The sequence below is a fragment of the Sander lucioperca genome, chromosome 19, assembly GCF_008315115.2.
Source record: "Sander lucioperca isolate FBNREF2018 chromosome 19, SLUC_FBN_1.2, whole genome shotgun sequence".
In the NCBI taxonomy this organism is placed as follows: Eukaryota; Metazoa; Chordata; class Actinopteri; order Perciformes; family Percidae; genus Sander; species Sander lucioperca.
This window is the reverse complement of record NC_050191.1, coordinates 14,077,991-14,097,024: the sequence shown is the minus strand read 5'-3', so window position 1 is coordinate 14,097,024 and position 19,034 is coordinate 14,077,991. Positions and strand designations below refer to the sequence as shown.

Here is a 19,034-nt window from a genome sequence, read left to right as displayed (position 1 = left end):
ATGGGTATAAAATAAGAATAAAAGTTAAAGTGCAAGAAGACTTGGTAATTACTTTGATTTAAAAAAGAAAAGTCTTTAGCGTTGACTTAAAAGAACAGAGTTGCAGCAGACCTGCAGTTTTCTGGAGTTTGTTCCAGATGTGGTGCATAGAAACTGAACTGGATCAGAGTTACCTGTCTGGGTGAAACTTTATCTCACTTGTTCCTTCAACCTGTGTACAGACTAATTTACTCAACCCTTTCTGATCACATGCCAACGTTAATATGGCAGCAAAGATAACAAAAGTGCAAACCTATCTCATTAATCTCAAACAACAAACAAAGCACTCTACTCTGAAAATGGTGCTGATAAAGACAGTGGTTTACTAGTTTCTGTCGGTGAACTTTTCCCTTTCTTTTGGGCTGGGCTGTTTCCCTTACCTTCACCTACAAAAGGAGGACTCACATGCAAACACTCAGAGCAGCAGTTCTTTCTACTTCACTTTCACTCTGAGAAGGAAGCATCAATCACAGTACAGCTGGGAGTGGGGAGATTACTGCAGGGTTAGTTTTGGCATCCCTCTTTACAGAACACTCCCAAAAGTAAAGGCTCCAGAAGGAAACATATTTTGTCTGTGAAGTAGGAATTTTAGGACACGTTTTTAAAGTCATGGGGATATTAGATCTCTTTCTCCAGTCCTCCAGCTCTATCTCCCTGTTGGGGGCTCTGCTGGTCCTGCTGCTCGTCTACCTCGTCTCTTCCTCCAGCTTCAGCTCCCAGAAGGAGGGAAAGGAACCTCCAGGACCAAGACCGCTTCCAGTACTCGGGAACCTGCTACAGCTTGACCTCAAGAGACCCTACCTCACATTACTGAAGGTGAGAAAGCGCTGTAGGAGTAGCTTTTTTGACGGGTAGTTTGTGCTATTCTGCAGCTCAAACTGTTTTCTTTCTCCTGGGTGTGTCTTATATCCAAACATGTCATGACATGATGCTGCTGTTCTCAGCTTTCCAAGAAATATGGATCAGTGTTCACTGTCTATTTGGGACCCAAAAAAGTGGTGGTCCTGGCTGGGTACAAGACTGTGAAGGAGGCACTTGTCAATCATGCTGAAGAGTTTGGAGACCGAGGTGAACTCCAAATTGTGAAGGACTTTAATCAAGGACATGGTAAGCTAAGACTTTTCGCAAACACGTATCCTCCTCATGTTTACAGCCTTTGCTCATAATCAGCTGATTTGTTAACATGTTTTGCTGATCTACTTCATCTCAGGGGTTTTATGGTCCAATGGTGATTCGTGGAAAGAGATGAGGCGCTTTGCTTTGACTAACCTGAGAGACTTTGGGATGGGCAAGAAGGCGAGTGAGGACAAAATCATTGAGGAATGTGATTACCTCATTGAAGTGTTTAAGACATTTAAAGGTAAGTGTCTTATTATAACCTATTGCATGTTGAGCAAAGTTTTATCAATCCTCGTGATATTTAATGGTTTTTCCTGTTTGCCTTGTTACAGGTGAAGCTTTTGATACGACCCAACCAATAAACTATGCAGTCTCTAATATTATCTGCTCCATTGTTTATGGCAGCAGATTTGAATATGATGATCCAGAGTTTACATCCCTGGTAGATCGAACCAACAGAACCATTCAACTTGTGGGCTCCCCGTCAATACAGGTGACATTCCATATACTATAGCATGGAAGTATCCTGGTCTATAGCAGGAAGACTTTTTGTACATACTGGTATGTGTATATATATATATTTTTTTTTTTTTTTTAAACAGGTGTATAACATGTTTCCATGGATTGGTAAATGGGTTACAGTGAAGAAGGAAATCGATGCAATAGGTGCTGCCAACAAGAAACAGAACTTAGGGCTGTTCAGTCATTTGAAAGAGACCCTCAATCCACAGATGTGCAGAGGCTTTGTGGACGCCTTTCTGGTCCGAAAGCAAAATCTGGAGGTAGGGCTCATTTCTATTAAGAAATAAGATTATGTGTAAAATAACAGACAAATTCCACTTTTAAATCCCACTCTTGAATGTGATCTGATGTACAGCTTAAAGTGGACATATTATGTTTTCCGTATATTTACAATGTTATAATGTCTGATTTTAATGTTAAACGTGGCCAAAACAAATAATGAGGTAAACGTATTTTAGACAAATCTCTGTGAGCTAATACGTTCAGATTTCCAACTGTTCTGATCGCTGCAGTTTCAACAGTTTTTTTTTACTCTCGGCTAAGTGTTACGCAACTCCAAGCCGGCCTTCTATGATTGGTCATCTACTCCAGGTAGGCAGGACTGGAGTGTTTTTTTTAAGCTACTGCAGTGTTAACATTGTTGCATGTAGCTACATGCTAACGGCATTAAAAGATGTCATCTTGGCTGCCAATGTGGTTAAATTCTCTCCAATTCCGGGTCACATTACTCTTGAAACATGTCCGATTGGGTAGTAGTTGGTTCAGAAACCTTTATCTGCAATTTTTGATGGAAGAAAGTGCTGCGTTACAATGTAACCCTAGCATACTGCTAATTATTAGGTAGCTGCATGCTAACGCCTGGTAGCTGTAATCTTGGCCGCAATGCTGGTCATTTCTCCCCAATTTTGTATGAACCTGAAAATGCTATATAAAAGTTCCCCTTTGCTATTAAGTAATCCAACATCTTTTTTAGTTGACACAATCAAAGATCATTACACAACTTTCAATTCTGAATGTGGCCACTACACTAAAATTGCATCACAGCCCAGAACTTGTGCTGGGGGCATCGAGTTCATCCAGTGACTCCTACTAGTTGATCAAGCTGTCATGTCTCTCTGTCTGTCTCCTACCTTCCCAGGCCAACAGTAGAGTTATTAGTGACAAGGACCCAGACCATATTTCCTATATCAAAGTTTTGGATCAGATATGTTTGAATCACAGCACTGATCATTTTTTACCTGCAGGTATCTGGGATTGCTAACAGTCACTTCAACGACCGCAACCTTTTGTACACAGTTCTTAATCTCTTTGCTGCTGGCACTGACACAACAGCAACTACACTGAGATGGGGACTTCTGTATATGGCCAAAAATCCCAAAATACAAGGTAAGGGACTTAAGGTATCCATAATTTCCATACAACAACCAACAGTCCAAGTAACAATGTATCTGCTCTACCATCACAAAACAAACGTCTTATGTAAAAAAAAAAAAAACCTTTTCCTCTCCCAGACCAGGTCCAGGAAGAGGTGAACAGGGAGATAGGAAGTCGTCAAGTGCAGATTGAGGACAGGAAGAACCTGCCTTTTACTGACGCCGTCATCCATGAGACACAGAGACTGGCTAACATCGCCCCAATGGCAGTGCCTCACAAAACGAGCCAAGACATCACCTTCCAGGGTCACTTCATTAAGAAGGTTAGACTGAATAAAAGACCTAGTGTTAATCTCAAATTAACTTCATAAAACACTGTGCTAAATGAATTCTCTTTTGCTCAGCATATAGAAAACTTTTCAATGTCTGTATTGTCCACAGGGGACCACGGTATATCCTCTCTTAACATCTGTCCTGTATGATGAGAGTGAGTGGGAGAGGCCACACAGCTTTTATCCTGCTCACTTCCTGGACAAAGACGGGAAGTTTGTCAAGCGGGACGCCTTCATGCCTTTTTCTGCAGGTCGGTGAATTTAGCACTTTGCTTTTTTTTTAACCACTTCTTGATGTTCATTTAATTGCAGATAAGATAAACATTTAACTTTGTTCTCTCTCTATCACAGGTCGCAGGATTTGTCTCGGAGAGGGTCTGGCCAGGATGGAGCTCTTCATCTTCTTCACCAGCCTCCTGCAGCACTTTCGTTTCACTCCTCCTCCTGGAGTTTCAGAGGATGAACTGGATCTGACTCCACGTTTGGGCTTCACCCTCAGCCCTTCACCCCATAAACTGTGTGCTGTTTCCTGTATGTGAGCAGTAGGGCTTGAAAATGCTGCTTGGCCCACTTTTATGACTTCAACTCACTTCAAGAGAGTAGATTCTCATTTGTACAGCATCATATTCCATGTAGTGCAACAGCACTGAAAATATCAATCAATATCAATGAACAGAATACAAAAATAATAATTTTATTCAGGACACAAATGGAAGGTCCATAGTAAATTAAAAAGGACAATATTTACAAACATATAGCAATAAATATACAGTACAATTCATATAAATTAATAAAAGGTCAACAACTTTCACCTGTAATATACAAACAGGAGTGCCAATAACTCCACAGTCTAGATGCCTACCTGACAGAGGTAAAATCAATGTGGGCTAAAGCTTGTAGAATTCTGTTTTCTGAGACAGACATTCTACACATGTATCGATAAATAAGGTTTCTTATTAAGGCAGAACAGGCAGGCACACCAACACTAACAAACATTGGACTAGTGCTACACCATCTTGGTTGTTTTAGAAACTGTCTTATGCCATCATTATACGCTACATTCAGTCTCGGCATGTTCTTTTTTCTGTAAGACCGCCACAATTGGGCAGTATATAGTGGTGTAGAAAATGTGTTGAATGAAGCTACCTTAAAAGGTCCTATGACATGCTGTTCTTTGAATGCTTTTACATAGGCCTTAGTGGTCCCCTCATACTGTATCTGAAGTCTCTTTTATATAGGCCTTAGTGGTCCCCTCATACTGTATCTGAAGTCTCTTTTATATAGGCCTTAGTGGTCCCCTAATACTGTATCTGAAGTCTCTTTTATATAGGCCTTAGTGGTCCCCTCATACTGTATCTGAAGTCTCTTTTATATAGGCCTTAGTGGTCCCCTAATACTGTATCTGAAGTCTCTTTTATATAGGCCTTAGTGGTCCCCTCATACTGTATCTGAAGTCTCTTTTATATAGGCCTTAGTGGTCCCCTCATACTGTATCTGAAGTCTCTTTTATTTAGGCCTTAGTGGTCCCCTAATACTGTATCTGAAGTCTCTTTCCTGAAATTCAGCCTTGGTGCAGAATTACAGCCACTAGAGCCAGTCCCACAATGAGCTTTACTAAGGATGTGCCATTTCTGTGTCTGTGACTTTAAATGTTATTGAGGAGGAGAGAGGGGGGGTTGGCAAGGTGGAGGGTGGGGGGCAAAGCAGAGAAAGGGGAGGTAACCTTGGTCCTTACGACAACATAAGGGGCAGTTTCCAGATCGGCCCATCTGAGCTTTCATTTTCTCAAAGGCAGAGCAGGCTACCCAGGGCTTGGTTTACACCTATCACCATTTCTAGCCACTTGGGGACAATAGGAAGGATGGGGGAAGTCATATTAATGTTGAAAAACCTCATTAAGTGAATTTTTCATGCAATGGGACCTTTAACATTAGCAGAACACATGCCAAATTTACGTGCAAGCACATTAGCCTGAGCATACATCTTGCCTGTTGATGTCCTTATCATCTGATAAATCATTAAGAATATGATGACCAAGATATTTAATCTCATCACATACTTTAAGGGCAGTACCAGATAAAAAGAAATCAGGAAAAACTAATTATCTGTCTTCTTTACTTCTAACAATCATAATATTGCTCTTATTTGCATTCTATTTGATATCAAAATCCACACTGTACTGAGAACTAACCTTCAAAAGTTGTTGTAACCCAGCACTATGTGGGCAAATGATTACCAAATCATCTGCATACATAAGGTGATTAATGTGAGTATAGCCTATCATACATCCTGTATTGCATGCATTTTATTGTTATAACAAATCATCCATATACACATTAAAAAGGAAAGGTGACAAAATACCACCCTGACGAACTCCGTTAATGGTTCTGATACAGAACCCCCCCATTTCACCTGCATAGACTGAGGAGAATACCAGAAGACTAGGATTCTTATAATTACTTTTAGGACTCCTCTATGTTGCAATTTAAGAAATATTTTTTCATGGTTTACACGATCAAATGCCTTAGAGGCATCTATGAAACACATAAAAGTTGTGGAATTCTGGCTATTATAATGATCTAAAATTTCCTTTAAGGCAAATATACACGTCTGTACCGTGTTGACGTTTAAAACCAGATTGGTTGTCAGTGGTAAGAATATACTGTTCCAACCTGTTGAGAAGAATTCTCTCCAACACTTTAGATACAATGCTAGCTAGGGCTATAATTGTCCATGCTGTTTATTTTGCCAGCTTTGTCTTTGATGACGGGCACTAATGATACAGGTAAGATATTTCATATATTTTATATTTCCCATGAACTAAGCAAATAAAAATAGCAAACAGAGAAATAAGCTTCTTGCTTGCATATTTCAGATGTTCAGCAGTTATTTTATCAGAGCCACCACTTATTATCATCTAATCCAGGGATGTCACTAGGATTGAAAGACAGGGGGGGCTTAGCCCCCAGGGTATTTATAACTTGTGTTTGCAAAATCTTTGCACTCACATCTTTTGTTACCGTATTAGAGCTACACTTAGGTCAACAACCAGTCAAGAAACCAATATGTTAACAAGTAAAAAGTGACAGACATATCCTCTTCTTCCATTTCTACTCTGTTCCTTCTGTCTTATCCTTTTAAGATAAAACAAAACCCTGATGCTAATTTCATGACTTCGAAATGAAATTGATCACATGAAACAACATCCAAAATGTCCAAAAACTGACAAACAGAGGCCAGACAGCTAATAAGTTGGTAAGTTAAACAAATATGACAAATAGCAATACAAGAAAAAGAAAAAAAATAGGCATAATAGGCATCACTGCATACTTTATCATGTAAGCTATTGATACGGATCCTATTTAAAGTGGCTACTGTCTAAATACAATAACCTGATGGCGAAAGGAATAAAAGATTTGGAGTAACGTTTACTGTATGTAGGATTGCTTTCATTGTATTTCCACATGTGTATCTGTGGGCATGTCCTCATCTTTAGCCTAGCCTTAGGTAACATCTACATATGTATTTAATTTATCACAGCCAATGAATAAAGAAAGTTAAATTGGTTAGAATATAGCTAGCATATATAATAAATATAATTAAATAATTTAGTTTAGGCTATGCATAGTGCCTAGGCCTGCCAACAAAAGCTCATTGTTACAAAACAATCCTTAAACCTATAGACCACTTTTGATTGATATTGTTTTAGAATATGCCTACTATAGAGATAGGCTATATTATTGGCAATGAATAAAGAGTTGTGATTAGCTTGCTAAGTTAACCATTTCTTGTATTTCCCTCGTTCACTCTAGCTAGACTATAGTTTTCCATAGCAAACCTCAAGAAAACGTAGCTAAAAGGTAAGCAGGTCATTAAAAACAACTTACAATTTCACTCTGTATCACGCTAGGTGTAATCAATCTTCCTTTCACCATTAGCGTGTATCGGTGTGTGTGTTTGTGGGGGGGAGGGTGCATAGCGAGTTCAGACCAAAGAGTAGCGATGAGACGAGATGAATCCCCCGGTTACTTGCAACGCGCCGGTTTGCAACGCTCTGAAAGCTGCCAGTTCACACCAATGCAACAAGGTGCGGTGCATCATCTTGATAGCACGACTCTCTGTACTTCTGTCTAACTTCGGACTTTTTGGCTATTTTTTTGTAGCTGGATATATATCATTTGTTGCGTCTAAATATAAATGAGGATAAATCGAATTGTTATTGTTGTTATTATTATTTAGGGGGGCTTAGGAACATTTTGGGGTAGCTTCAGCCCCCCTAAAATAGGCCTAACGACGTCTCTGATCTAATCCCAATACTGCAGATTGTACCTCTTCTGAATTAATAACCACATTTTCATTATTATCAATATTTTCCACCTCAAAAGTATTCCTCCCAATACAGTTAAACAACTCATTATAATGTTGCCACCACATCTGGCAGATTACATCTGAGCCACTGACTCCCTCAATATTTGAGGGTAAAGACATTTTACTACTGTTCATGGCTCTGACCTCTTTCCAGAAGTCATAACTTCTGTTATGCATCTTACATGCCAAAGAGTCAGACCTCATTGAATTCTCATTCCTTTTTATAAATCTAAGTGCCTATTTAAAATTTGCATTTGCTCATTTCTTCTCTTCAAATAAAGGGCCCTGTCTATCTCTACTGGACTCTATCCAGGCTTTAAATGCACACCGAGCTTTAGCATGAAGTTTGATTCACAATTCATATAAAACACATAAATCTTTACTATGTGAATTCTTACAATTAATATTACAACATCTTATGGCATCTTTGGGCAGTGCAATGTTTCCCAGCAACCCATTAGTCTTAGTATGACACTTCTGGAAATCTTCCATGGTTAATTTAGGCCAGTCTAATCTTCCTGTGTTAATGCTATTAGCCACAGTAGATACAATTGGTAGCTTCTTAACATTTAGAGACAGAGAAAACGGTATACAATCGGCAATGGCAAAATCATAATGAATATCCATAGCATCCAAAGAAGCATGTGCATCAGTTGTACATACACAGTGATCTCACCACGAGGTAGTATGCCATGCCTCACTGATGTAAGTATAACTATTATTAGGCAAAAGCACGTGGCTTGACGGTATTAAACCAATGTCAGTGCAAAAATGCATTAGGTGATTAGCAAGCAGAGAGTTTACATCAGAAATGTCAGCATTCATGTCTCCTACAACAAAAACACAGGTTGAGGCATTGTCTTGAATAAAAGAGAAATGCTAATCTATTTAAGTATTCAGCTTCATTTTGATAACACTCATACGGAGTGTATACATTTAAAATAATAAACTTTGTATCATGAAAATTAAACTCTATACCAATAGCCCAATCCACACCCAATCTTACCACTGATATTAGTGAATCATAGTTCTTATTCCAGAGGATAGCCACACCCACAGGTATCCTACCTTGGCCAATTTTAGTACTTAGATAAGTGGTAGATTCCCTAGCCCCATAATATTAATTATGTCATGTATTTAGACCTTCCAGGTCCTGGCTATAGCTAAAAAAAGTCTCTTGAATACACACAACATCACAATTGTCAAGAAGCTTATCAACCATAAAGCGACATGACTTATCCCCTGCACTGTGTCCGAGGCCATGAGCATTATATGACCCACGAAACTTCATATTAGGCCTTTTATAATGACTGGGCAGAGCTCACATGCCCGTTGTCTTGGGTCGTAGTAATCACCAGATTGCGGGCACCAGGAGGTACTGCAACTGCATGTTCTTGCCGCTGGCCTCCACCCTTCGCTCCATGCCCTCCATCAGTTGACGTGATACGGGGCAGACAAGCTTCATAGTAATGCCGAACATAAATTCCAGCTGGCCAAAGTTGTGGATCGTACATTTCATTTACTTCATTGCATTCAGCCGTGGAGTGAAAAGAGCTGAACTTGTTTCGTGACGATACAATCTTCCGACACGTAACTGATCCGCCAAGTTTTTTAGACAGATAGTTACTTAAGGTCTCAGCTTCAAGATCAGGAGCAAATCTAGTGGCAAACACACTCACCAGCTTGGTTTTGACAACTTTAATATTACTCCCATCACCGGTTCCAACTATTCTGATCTGCTTTCTCTACCTTCTCGCTGGTTCACAAGTGTTATAGGGTTTTGGCTGTGGATGCCCCGTCACAGCATTCGCGTTATTCTGCATCTGCTTTAATCGCCGACCAGCTTTCACAATCACGCTCCATTTAGGTGACTGTGATTGTGTTTGAGGAGGCATATTCAGTGCCGCAGTTCACGGTGGGGTGTCCGAAACCAGGGTGCTCGCACATCGTCCATCTCCCTCCCAACCAATACCGTTGGTGTGGTTATGATCTGGTACACGAGGCCTCTCCAATTCGGCTACACGCTGGTCCACAGCCGCAGTTACCGGTCGTAGATCCTCACATACACTTACTTGAGTTTCCATAATCTTTTTCACACTTCCTTATTTAGCTGCTCAATCCTGCCAAGGAGTGCTGATACATCAATGCTGCTGGAAGCTCATCCAGATAAAATGATAAAAAATCTTGGAAAAGGGCAGGCAATATAAAAAATACCTGGCAGGTGATTGAATGAACTGTCATGGCACACAACTAAACCTTGCCGGTAGCTGCTGGTAGCTCCTCACCGGACGCTGATTGGTTAGGTTAGCTGGTAGTTCAGACGCAAACGCATTACTTGAAGCCTGAAAAGATTAACATTTGTGTGATATGTGATCCTGCGATTCTCATGATCTCTTGATATGGGAATCCAGCAATATTTAAGGTAAGCAGATCAGACCAAGTACATGGTATTCTCTACATCCATTGCCATCTCTGACTATCCTGCCATTAAAAGTTTAGAAGATATCCATATCACTATTGCTGAGCCACATAAATACCTAAGAATTTGGCTTGACAGCAGACTGGAATTCAAGATTCGTATTCAACATTTGAGCCAAAATATTGTTATCAAACCAGGCCTGGCAGTCTGTTTTTGAAACCGTAAAAATACTGTCAGCTTCCTGATAAAGTGTATGTTGTCCCCCGTAGAAGAGGGCTTTAAGTTTTAAAAAAGTAGTTACAGTAATGAAAATGTTCAACACCACTGATGTAATTAAAAAAAATGTTTGTTGAATGTCTGCTTTAGAAGTACTCATGTTCCAGCAATGGAATTTCTCCATTAGCTACATACTGTATATCTGCAGAGCACAATCATCTTCAGACTATAACAAGAATGGCTTTCTTATAACTAGCTAAATACAAATTTAATATTGTCATGTACACAATAAAGACCTCAATATTTCTGACCTTCGTGGCAGTAACTCTCTTACAGCCTGAAATGTTTCAACAGAGTACCACAGCATTAAAGTTGGAGGTGCTCGCCTCATCCCAACTGCCTTCTACTAAATATTAAGTTTATATGTTCCAACATGTTTTTTTCAGAAATATGTATCAGAAGAAAAATAACTGAAATATAATTGCTGTGTGGTTTATGTCCACTGCCAGCGGATTTTATTCCAGTTCATGAAGTGCTAATTTCTTGCACCACACAGATGTCGTAAGAAGGGGGTCGTGGTTAATTGGTGTTAGGGAGGTGCCAGATCATATCGTTCACAATTATACAGTTATATTTTCTAATATGAGGAAAACTACAGACCATCTTGCTATGGGATCATATCAGCTTCAATGCCAAATCAGGCCAGGGGCGTTAAGTAGGGTGGCCCCTTGGTTACTTTCTACCCCCCCATGTACATTACATTACGCTTGTCTTTTACTGTGAACATTTTACTGTTCAATATGCTGCAATTTTACAAAAAGACAGTGAGCAAACTTAAGCATGGCGGACCATTTGCATCTAGCATCTCATGTTCATCTCATCACAACTTCTGTGTAGCCTGCTTCAAAATAAAAGCACTTCCTGTAACGGTTCGAAGTAGAACTGAATTACTGTTAAACAAATAAGGTTGTGTACCTTTTCACATATTAGCTGTAAATCAAGTACTGTAAATAATGTAAATATTGAGTTTTCACAACACTATAATTTAACATTTCCTTTAAACGGTTTTTAACTAAACAACACAAATTTCTTATTCAAGTGCTTTAAACAAACATTTCACAACACCTCTACTTCCAATACCTTTGCTCCAAACCTCATTTTCAAATGTGGGCTTTATTTTGATCTCAACTACACACCTGCAAAGTCTCGTGACTACATCTTGCACGGTCGCAATGCCAACATGGTAACAAAATTTGGATGCAGACATCTGGCAAAGTACAAAAAAACACCTTTGTGGTTGTTTCCACTAAAGTACATGACTCCAGGACCAGATTTTTCCATGATGAGATACACACACACAGACTCACAAGGTGAAAACAATAACGGCGTCAGTTCTGGGCCCTATTTATAAGAAGCATCTTTTCCCCCCTTCTACACTCGATCCAACATTTAGACAATGGAGTTTGAATGGTCTCATATACATTTAAGATCTATATACAGATAACATATTTGACAGTTTTGATAATCTGTGTAGACAATATAACCTTCCTCGTAGTTTAGTTTTTTTTTTGGTATCTATAGATTCATCACTTTGAGAACATTTGTTCCTTTTCCTGATCTCCCTGCCGTCACAGTGTTGGACAAACTTACTCTCACCTTTGTGAATAAAGGACTAATCTATTATAGTAATAATATAATATATAATACTAATAACTATATTCTCAGCTGATGTCTCTTGGAGATCAAAGCCTAAACAAATTTAAAAGTAAGTGGGAGGATGAGCTTGGTATAGACCTGACTGAGGAATATTGGGAAAAGGCACTGAAAAGAATAATTTCGTCATCTTCATGCGTTAGACTGGGGCTTATACAGTTTAAGGTTTTGCATAGGGTACATTTAAGCGAGGCAAGGCTTGCCAACATATACCCTGGGACGGACGCTAGCTGTGATAAATGTTCTTTTTCTCCAGCCAACCTAGTGTATTCTTTCTGGTCCTGCCCCCAACTTTCAGGCTACTGAGCAATAGTTTTTAAAACACTTAGCGAGGTTCTTGGAGTGATGCTGGAACCCTGTCCACTTATAGCGATATTTGGTGTGGCTGATGAAATTCTGAGTTTAAATACAAACCAGTCGGACATCATTGCACATCACTTTTGGCCCATAGGAGAATTTTGTTAGTTTGGAAATCTTATACTTCCTCATCAGCTTCTGGTTGGCTGGAAGATATGTTTTTTTCTAAAGCTAGAGAAGATAACATTTACATTGACAGGGTCTGTGGAAAGGTTCTACTTCAAGTGGGGGCCGTTTTTGTCATGTTTTGAAAGTCTGAAAGAGTTGCTGAGTGTCCCTAATTGTAACTGAGACCGCCCTGTGCTGAGACTTGTTTTATTTTTTTTTTGTTATATAAACCACTCTTCTTTCTATTCATTGCCTATTTATTTATTTATTTATTTATCTCTTTTTCTGTTGGTATTTGATCGCCTCATGGAATGGTTGACACATTGTAAATTGTAAATTACTGAATTCGAGCCACTAATATTTTTGTGAACATACCAGCTGCCAAGAGGTGTATGGGGAGGGTGGGTCCCTTGTTCCTGTTTACAAAAAAGAAAAACTGGAGGAAAATGTACTGTTTGATGTAAACTGTATTTGCAATTCCTTCAATAAATAAAAAAATAAATAAAAAACACTGACGTGCTTTACGTTAAACAATAAACAGCAGTTAAAACACTGAAAAACATTAAGCTAATATATAATAAGACGGTAATAAAATAAGAATAAAAGTTACAGTGCAAGAATAATTGGTAATTACTTTGATTTAAAAAAGAAAAGTCTTTAGCGTTGACTTAAAAGAACAGAGTTGCAGCAGACCTGCAGTTTTCTGGAGTTTGTTCCAGATGTGGTGCATAGAAACTGAACTGGATCAGAGTTACCTGTCTGGGTGAAACTTTATCTCACTTGTTCCTTCAACCTGTGTACAGACTAATTTACTCAACCCTTTCTGATCACATGCCAACGTTAATATGGCAGCAAAGATAACAAAAGTGCAAACCTCTCTCATTAATCTCAAACAACAAACAAAGCACTCTACTCTGAAAATGGTGCTGATAAAGACAGTGGTTTACTAGTTTCTGTCGGTGAACTTTTCCCTTTCTTTTGGGCTGGGCTGTTTCCCTTACCTTCACCTACAAAAGGAGGACTCACACTCAAACACTCAGAGCAGCATTTCTTTCTACTTCTTCACTTTCACTCCCACAAGGAAGCACCAATCACAGTACAGCTGGGAGTGGGGAGATTACTGCAGGGTTAGTTTTGGCATCCCTCTTTACAGAACACTCCCAAAAGTAAAGGCTCCAGAAGGAAACATATTTTGTCTGTGAAGTAGGAATTTTAGGACACGTTTTTAAAGTCATGGGGATATTAGATCTCTTTCTCCAGTCCTCCAGCTCTATCTCCCTGTTGGGGGCTCTGCTGGTCCTGCTGCTCGTCTACCTCGTCTCTTCCTCCAGCTTCAGCTCCCAGAAGGAGGGAAAGGAACCTCCAGGACCAAGACCGCTTCCAGTACTCGGGAACCTGCTACAGCTTGACCTCAAGAGACCCTACCACACATTACTGAAGGTGAGAAAGTGCCGAAAGTTTGTGCTATTCTGCAGCTCAAACTGTTTTCTTTCTCCTGGGTGTGTCTTATATACAAACATGTCATGACATGATGCTGCTGTTCTCAGCTTTCCAAGAAATATGGATCAGTGTTCACTGTCAATTTGGGACCCCAAAAAGTGGTGGTCCTGGCTGGGTACAAGACTGTGAAGGAGGCACTTGTCAATCATGCTGAAGAGTTTGGAGACCGAGGTGAACTCCAAATTGTGAAGGACTTTAATCAAGGACATGGTAAGCTAAGACTTTTCGCAAACACGTATCCTCCTCATGTTTACAGCCTTTGCTCATAATCAGCTGATTTATTAACATGTTTTGCTGATCTACTTCATCTCAGGGGTTTTATGGTCCAATGGTGATTCGTGGAAAGAGATGAGGCGCTTTGCTTTGACTAACCTGAGAGACTTTGGGATGGGCAAGAAGGCGAGTGAGGACAAAATCATTGAGGAATGTGAATACCTCATTGAAGTGTTTAAGACATTTAAAGGTAAGTGTCTTACAATAACCAACCAGCATGTAACATATTCACAACACTCTTGATTTTGATTTTTTTTCCTGTTTCCCTTGTTACAGGTGAAGCATTTGATTCGACCCAACCAATAAACTATGCAGTCTCTAATATTATCTGCTCCATGGTTTATGGCAGCAGATTTGAATATGATGATCCAGAGTTTACATCCCTGGTAGATCGGACCAACAGAACCATTCAACTGCTGGGCTCCCCGTCAATACAGGTGACATTCCATATACTATAGCATGGGATTTTAATATACATATTACAACTAAACTAGGGCTTTGACTATGAACTTCGTTATTCGAATATAATTTGAATATTAAAAAAAATAATGATATTCGAACGAATATTAGGCAGCCCTTAATATTCAATCCTGTTATGTTATGTTTTTTGTAAATGTGTTTGCTTGTAAACGTTTTCAATTCAGATTCTGAGGCTTTTTCACGCATTTCAAAATTCAACTACACGTCTCTCAGCCGTGGCTTGGTAGCGCTGCATTCCCCCCTAATTCTTAAAGAAGGCTGGCTTGCCCAGGGCCAGGCCAGCTCACCTGCTCGGTGCTGCTGCACATGAGGAGAGAGCACAGAGAGGAGGGCAGGGCTGCTCCTCAGTCACAGAACAGAAGAGAGAGGTGACTGTTTTGGCGGCCAGAGGAGAGAAATACCTTGCGTGCTCGATGGACAATACTAGCAACTTTTTTTTACAGAAAGTTGCTGTCTTTTCTACAGAAAGTTGCCAGATTTGTCGCTAGTCGCTTTTATGAAAAAAAGACGCTAAGGGGGTCTGAAAAGTCGCTAAGTTGGCAACACTGCCCCCCCCCCCCCACACACACACACACACACACACACACACACAGGCTCGATGCACACACCAGCACACAAGTATAAACTTCAGACCACTTACGTAGGCTACGGGGAAAGCTCCGAACTTCCAGTCGAAAGCATACTGTTTGTTTTTAATCCAGGGTCTGACTTTTAATTAAAAAAAACAATGGTGACAGTGTGTTTTTCTTCTGAAAACATCATTGCCTGCCTATTGACGTTGAGTGGTACACTGCCCTCTGGTGGACAGAACATCTACAACTTAAGTTTGATACCAATATACATGAAGGCATTTAATGGTCAAAATATTATTAATAAATATTCAAATATTATAATATTAATAAACAAACAAACTTCGAATATGATTTTTGGGCAAAAGTCAAAGCCCTAAACTGAACTGAAGAAATTATGTAATTCCTCACTTGTCTGTTGAAGACTTTTTGTACATACTGGTATACATTTTTTTGTTAACAGGTGTATAACATGTTTCCATGGATTGGTAAATGGGTTACTGTGAAGAAGGAAATCGATGTAATATTTGCTGCCAACAAGAAACAGAACTTACGGCTGTTCAGTCGTTTGAAAGAGACCCTCAATTCACAGATGTGCAGAGGCTTTGTGGACGCCTTTCTGGTCCGAAAGCAAAATCTGGAGGTAGGGCTCATTGCTATTAAGAATTAAGATTTTACAGATCCCACTCTTGAATGTGATTTGATGTACAGCTTAAAGTGGACATATTATGTTTTTCCATATATCTACAATGTTATGTCAGATTTTAATGTTAAACGTGGCCAAAACAAATAATGAGGTAAGCGTATTTTAGACAAATCTCTGTGAGCTAATACGTTCAGATTTCAAACTGTTCTGATCGCTGCAGTTTCAACAGTTTTTTTTTACTCTCGGCTAAGTGTTACGCAACTCCAAGCCGGCCTTCTATGATTGGTCATCTACTCCAGGTAGGCAGGACTGGAGTGTTTTTTTTAAGCTACTGCAGTGTTAACATTGTTGCATGTAGCTACATGCTAACGGCATTAAAAGATGTCATCTTGGCTGCCAATGTGGTTAAATTCTCTCCAATTCTGGGTCACATTACTCCTGAAACATTTTCAGTTATGTATTATTTGGTTTAAAAGCCTTCATCTGTGATTTTTGACTGTAAAAAGTGCTGCTATACTCAATTAGTGTCTACTGCTAACTATAGTAGCTACATGCTAACGGCAGTAAAATTTGTAATCTTGGCAGCCAATGTTGTTAAATTCTCTCCAATATCGGGTTGTATTACTGCTGAAACATGTCCGATTGGGTAGTATTTGGTTCAGAAGCCTTTATCTGCAATTTGTCATGGTAGAAAGTGCTGCGTTACAATCTAACCCTAGCATACTGCTAACTATTAAGTAGCTGCATGCTAACGCCAGATAGCTGTAATCATGGCCGCAATGCTGGTCATTTCTCCCCAGTTTTGGGGTCACATTACTGCTAGGAGATGGCCGATTTTGTAGTATTTAGTTTAGAAGCCTTTATTTGTGGTTTTTCACGGTACAAAGTCCAGCTTTATACTCCGTTGCTGTAGCTCCAGCTGCTACTAGTGAAACAAAACTGGAGCGCAGTGGAGATTTAAGGAAACACGCTGGCCAATCGGAGCAGACTGGGATTTTCAGGTGGAGAGGCTTAAAGAGACAGGCGCTCCAGCAGAGCGTCGCATAAAGAGGGTGAATACAGGTGCAGCAGCCATGGGCAGTATGAGAAATATAAAGTGTTTTTTGAACATTAAAGCATGTAAACATGTCCTAGTACAAACACAAAAAGCAAGTATGAACCTGACAATGCTATATAAAAGTTCCCCTTTGCTATTAAGTAATCCAACATCTTTTTTAGTTGACACAATCAAAGATCATTACACAACTTTCAATTCTAAATGTGGCCACTACACTAAAATTGCGTCACAGCCCAGAACTTGTGCTGGGGGCATCGAGTTCATCCAGTGACTCCTACTAGTTGATCAAGCTGTCATGTCTCTCTGTCTGTCTCCTACCTTCCCAGGCCAACAGTAGAGTTATTAGTGACAAGGACCCAGACCATATTTCCTATATCAAAGTTTTGGATCAGATATGTTTGAATCACAGCACTGATCATTTTTTACCTGCAGGTATCTGGGATTGCTAACAGTCACTTCAACGACCGCAACCTTCTGCAAACAGTTCTTAATCTCTTTGCTGCTGGCACTGACACAACAGCAACTACACTGAGATGGGGACTTCTGTATATGGCCAAAAATCCCAAAACACAAGGTAAGGGACTTAAGGTATCCATAATTTCCATACAACAACCAACAGTCCAAGTACAAATATATCTGCTTTACCAACACAAAAAACGTCTTATGTAAACAAAACCTTATCCTCTCCCAGACCAGGTCCAGGAAGAGGTGAGCAGGGAGATAGGAAGTCGTCAAGTGCAGATTGAGGACAGGAAGAACCTGCCTTTTACGGACGCCGTCATCCATGAGACACAGAGACTGGCTAACATCGCCCCAATGGCAGTGCCTCACAAAACGAGCCAAGACATCACCTTCCAGGGTCACTTCATTAAGAAGGTTAGACTGAATAAAAGACCTAGTGTTAATCTCAAATTAACTTCATAAAACACTGTGCTAAATGAATTCTCTTTTGCTCAGCATATAGAAAACTTTTCAATGTCTGTATGGTCCACAGGGGACCACGGTATATCCTCTCTTAACATCTGTCCTGTATGATGAGAGTGAGTGGGAGAGGCCACACAGCTTTTATCCTGCTCACTTCCTGGACAAAGACGGGAAGTTTGTCAAGCGGGACGCCTTCATGCCTTTTTCTGCAGGTTGGTGAATTTAGCACTTTGCTTTTTTTAACCACTTCTTGATGTTCATTTAATTGCAGATAAGATAAACATTTTCCTTTGTTCTCTCTCTATCACAGGTCGCAGGATTTGTCTCGGAGAGGGTCTGGCCAGGATGGAGCTCTTCATCTTCTTCACCAGCCTCCTGCAGCACTTTCGTTTCACTCCTCCTCCTGGAGTTTCAGAGGATGAACTGGATCTGACTCCACGTGTGGGCTTCACCCTCAGCCCTTCACCCCATAAACTGTGTGCTGTTTCCTGTATGTGAGCAGTAGGGCTTGAAAATGCTGCTTGGCCCACTTTTATGACTTCAACTCACTTCAAGAGAGTAGATTCTCATTTGTACAGCATTATATTCCATGTAGTGCAACAGCACTGAAAATGTTCAATATCAATGATGCAATTAACAGAACTTCCACTTCATCGTAGATTTGTAGATCTAAATGCAGATCAGTAACCTGATGATGCACCAGATGATGTGTTACACAGAACCATCCGAGAAGCGGTCATTGAAAACGTGTTTGGAAAAGGGCAGGCAATATAAAAAATACCTGGCAGGTGATTGAATGAACTGTCACGGCAGTTGCACACACCTACCTGCTGGTAGTTCCACACCGGACGCTGATTGGTTAGGTTAGCTGGTAGTTCAGACGCAAACGCATGACTTGAAGCCTGAAAAGATTAACATTCGTGTGATATGTGATCCTGCAATTCTCATGATCTCTTGATATGGGAATCCAGCTATATTTAAGGTAAGCAGATCAGACCAAGTACATGGTATTCTCTACA

At 40.0% G+C, this 19,034-nt stretch overlaps 2 protein-coding genes across 3 annotated transcripts in view; both read left to right on the top strand.

Annotated features, from left to right (window-relative positions):
* Positions 1-545: 545 nt before the first annotated feature.
* The window catches only part of LOC116056166 (cytochrome P450 2K1-like), a 55,304-nt gene continuing 36,815 nt past the window's right edge, over positions 546-19,034 (top strand). The window contains exons 1-9 of the mRNA XM_031308304.2: positions 546-855; positions 984-1,146; positions 1,250-1,399; positions 1,491-1,651; positions 1,761-1,940; positions 2,925-3,066; positions 3,192-3,376; positions 3,495-3,636; positions 3,737-4,039. Of these exons, the coding sequence (XP_031164164.1) occupies positions 649-855; positions 984-1,146; positions 1,250-1,399; positions 1,491-1,651; positions 1,761-1,940; positions 2,925-3,066; positions 3,192-3,376; positions 3,495-3,636; positions 3,737-3,924 (1,518 nt within the window). The 5' untranslated portion in view covers positions 546-648 and the 3' untranslated portion in view covers positions 3,925-4,039. The remainder of the gene's footprint in view (positions 856-983; positions 1,147-1,249; positions 1,400-1,490; positions 1,652-1,760; positions 1,941-2,924; positions 3,067-3,191; positions 3,377-3,494; positions 3,637-3,736; positions 4,040-19,034) is intronic.
* On the top strand, positions 13,593-18,698 carry LOC116056182 (cytochrome P450 2K1-like). 2 transcript variants are annotated; one of them, XM_035995192.1, is made up of 10 exons: positions 13,593-14,006; positions 14,114-14,276; positions 14,380-14,529; positions 14,616-14,776; positions 15,852-16,031; positions 17,524-17,665; positions 17,783-17,967; positions 18,086-18,227; positions 18,326-18,520; positions 18,551-18,698. In XM_035995192.1, the coding sequence occupies exons 1-9, from the start codon at positions 13,800-13,802 to the stop codon at positions 18,511-18,513; spliced, it is 1,518 nt and encodes a 505-aa protein (XP_035851085.1). In that variant the 5' UTR covers positions 13,593-13,799; the 3' UTR covers positions 18,514-18,520; positions 18,551-18,698. The 2 variants fall into 2 exon arrangements, with proteins under 2 accessions (XP_035851085.1, XP_035851084.1); XM_035995191.1 differs by having other exon boundaries at positions 13,594-14,006; positions 18,326-18,620.

Excerpts from the sequence above, each read along its gene's own strand:
- LOC116056182 (XM_035995192.1), top strand. The coding sequence starts at position 13,800 with ATGGGGATATTAGATCTCTTTCTCCAGTCCTCCAGCTCTATCTCCCTG. Across the intron at positions 14,277-14,379 it reads GGACTTTAATCAAGGACATG|GGGTTTTATGGTCCAATGGT; the intron begins GTAAGCTAAGAC and ends ACTTCATCTCAG. Across the intron at positions 14,530-14,615 it reads AGTGTTTAAGACATTTAAAG|GTGAAGCATTTGATTCGACC; the intron begins GTAAGTGTCTTA and ends CCCTTGTTACAG.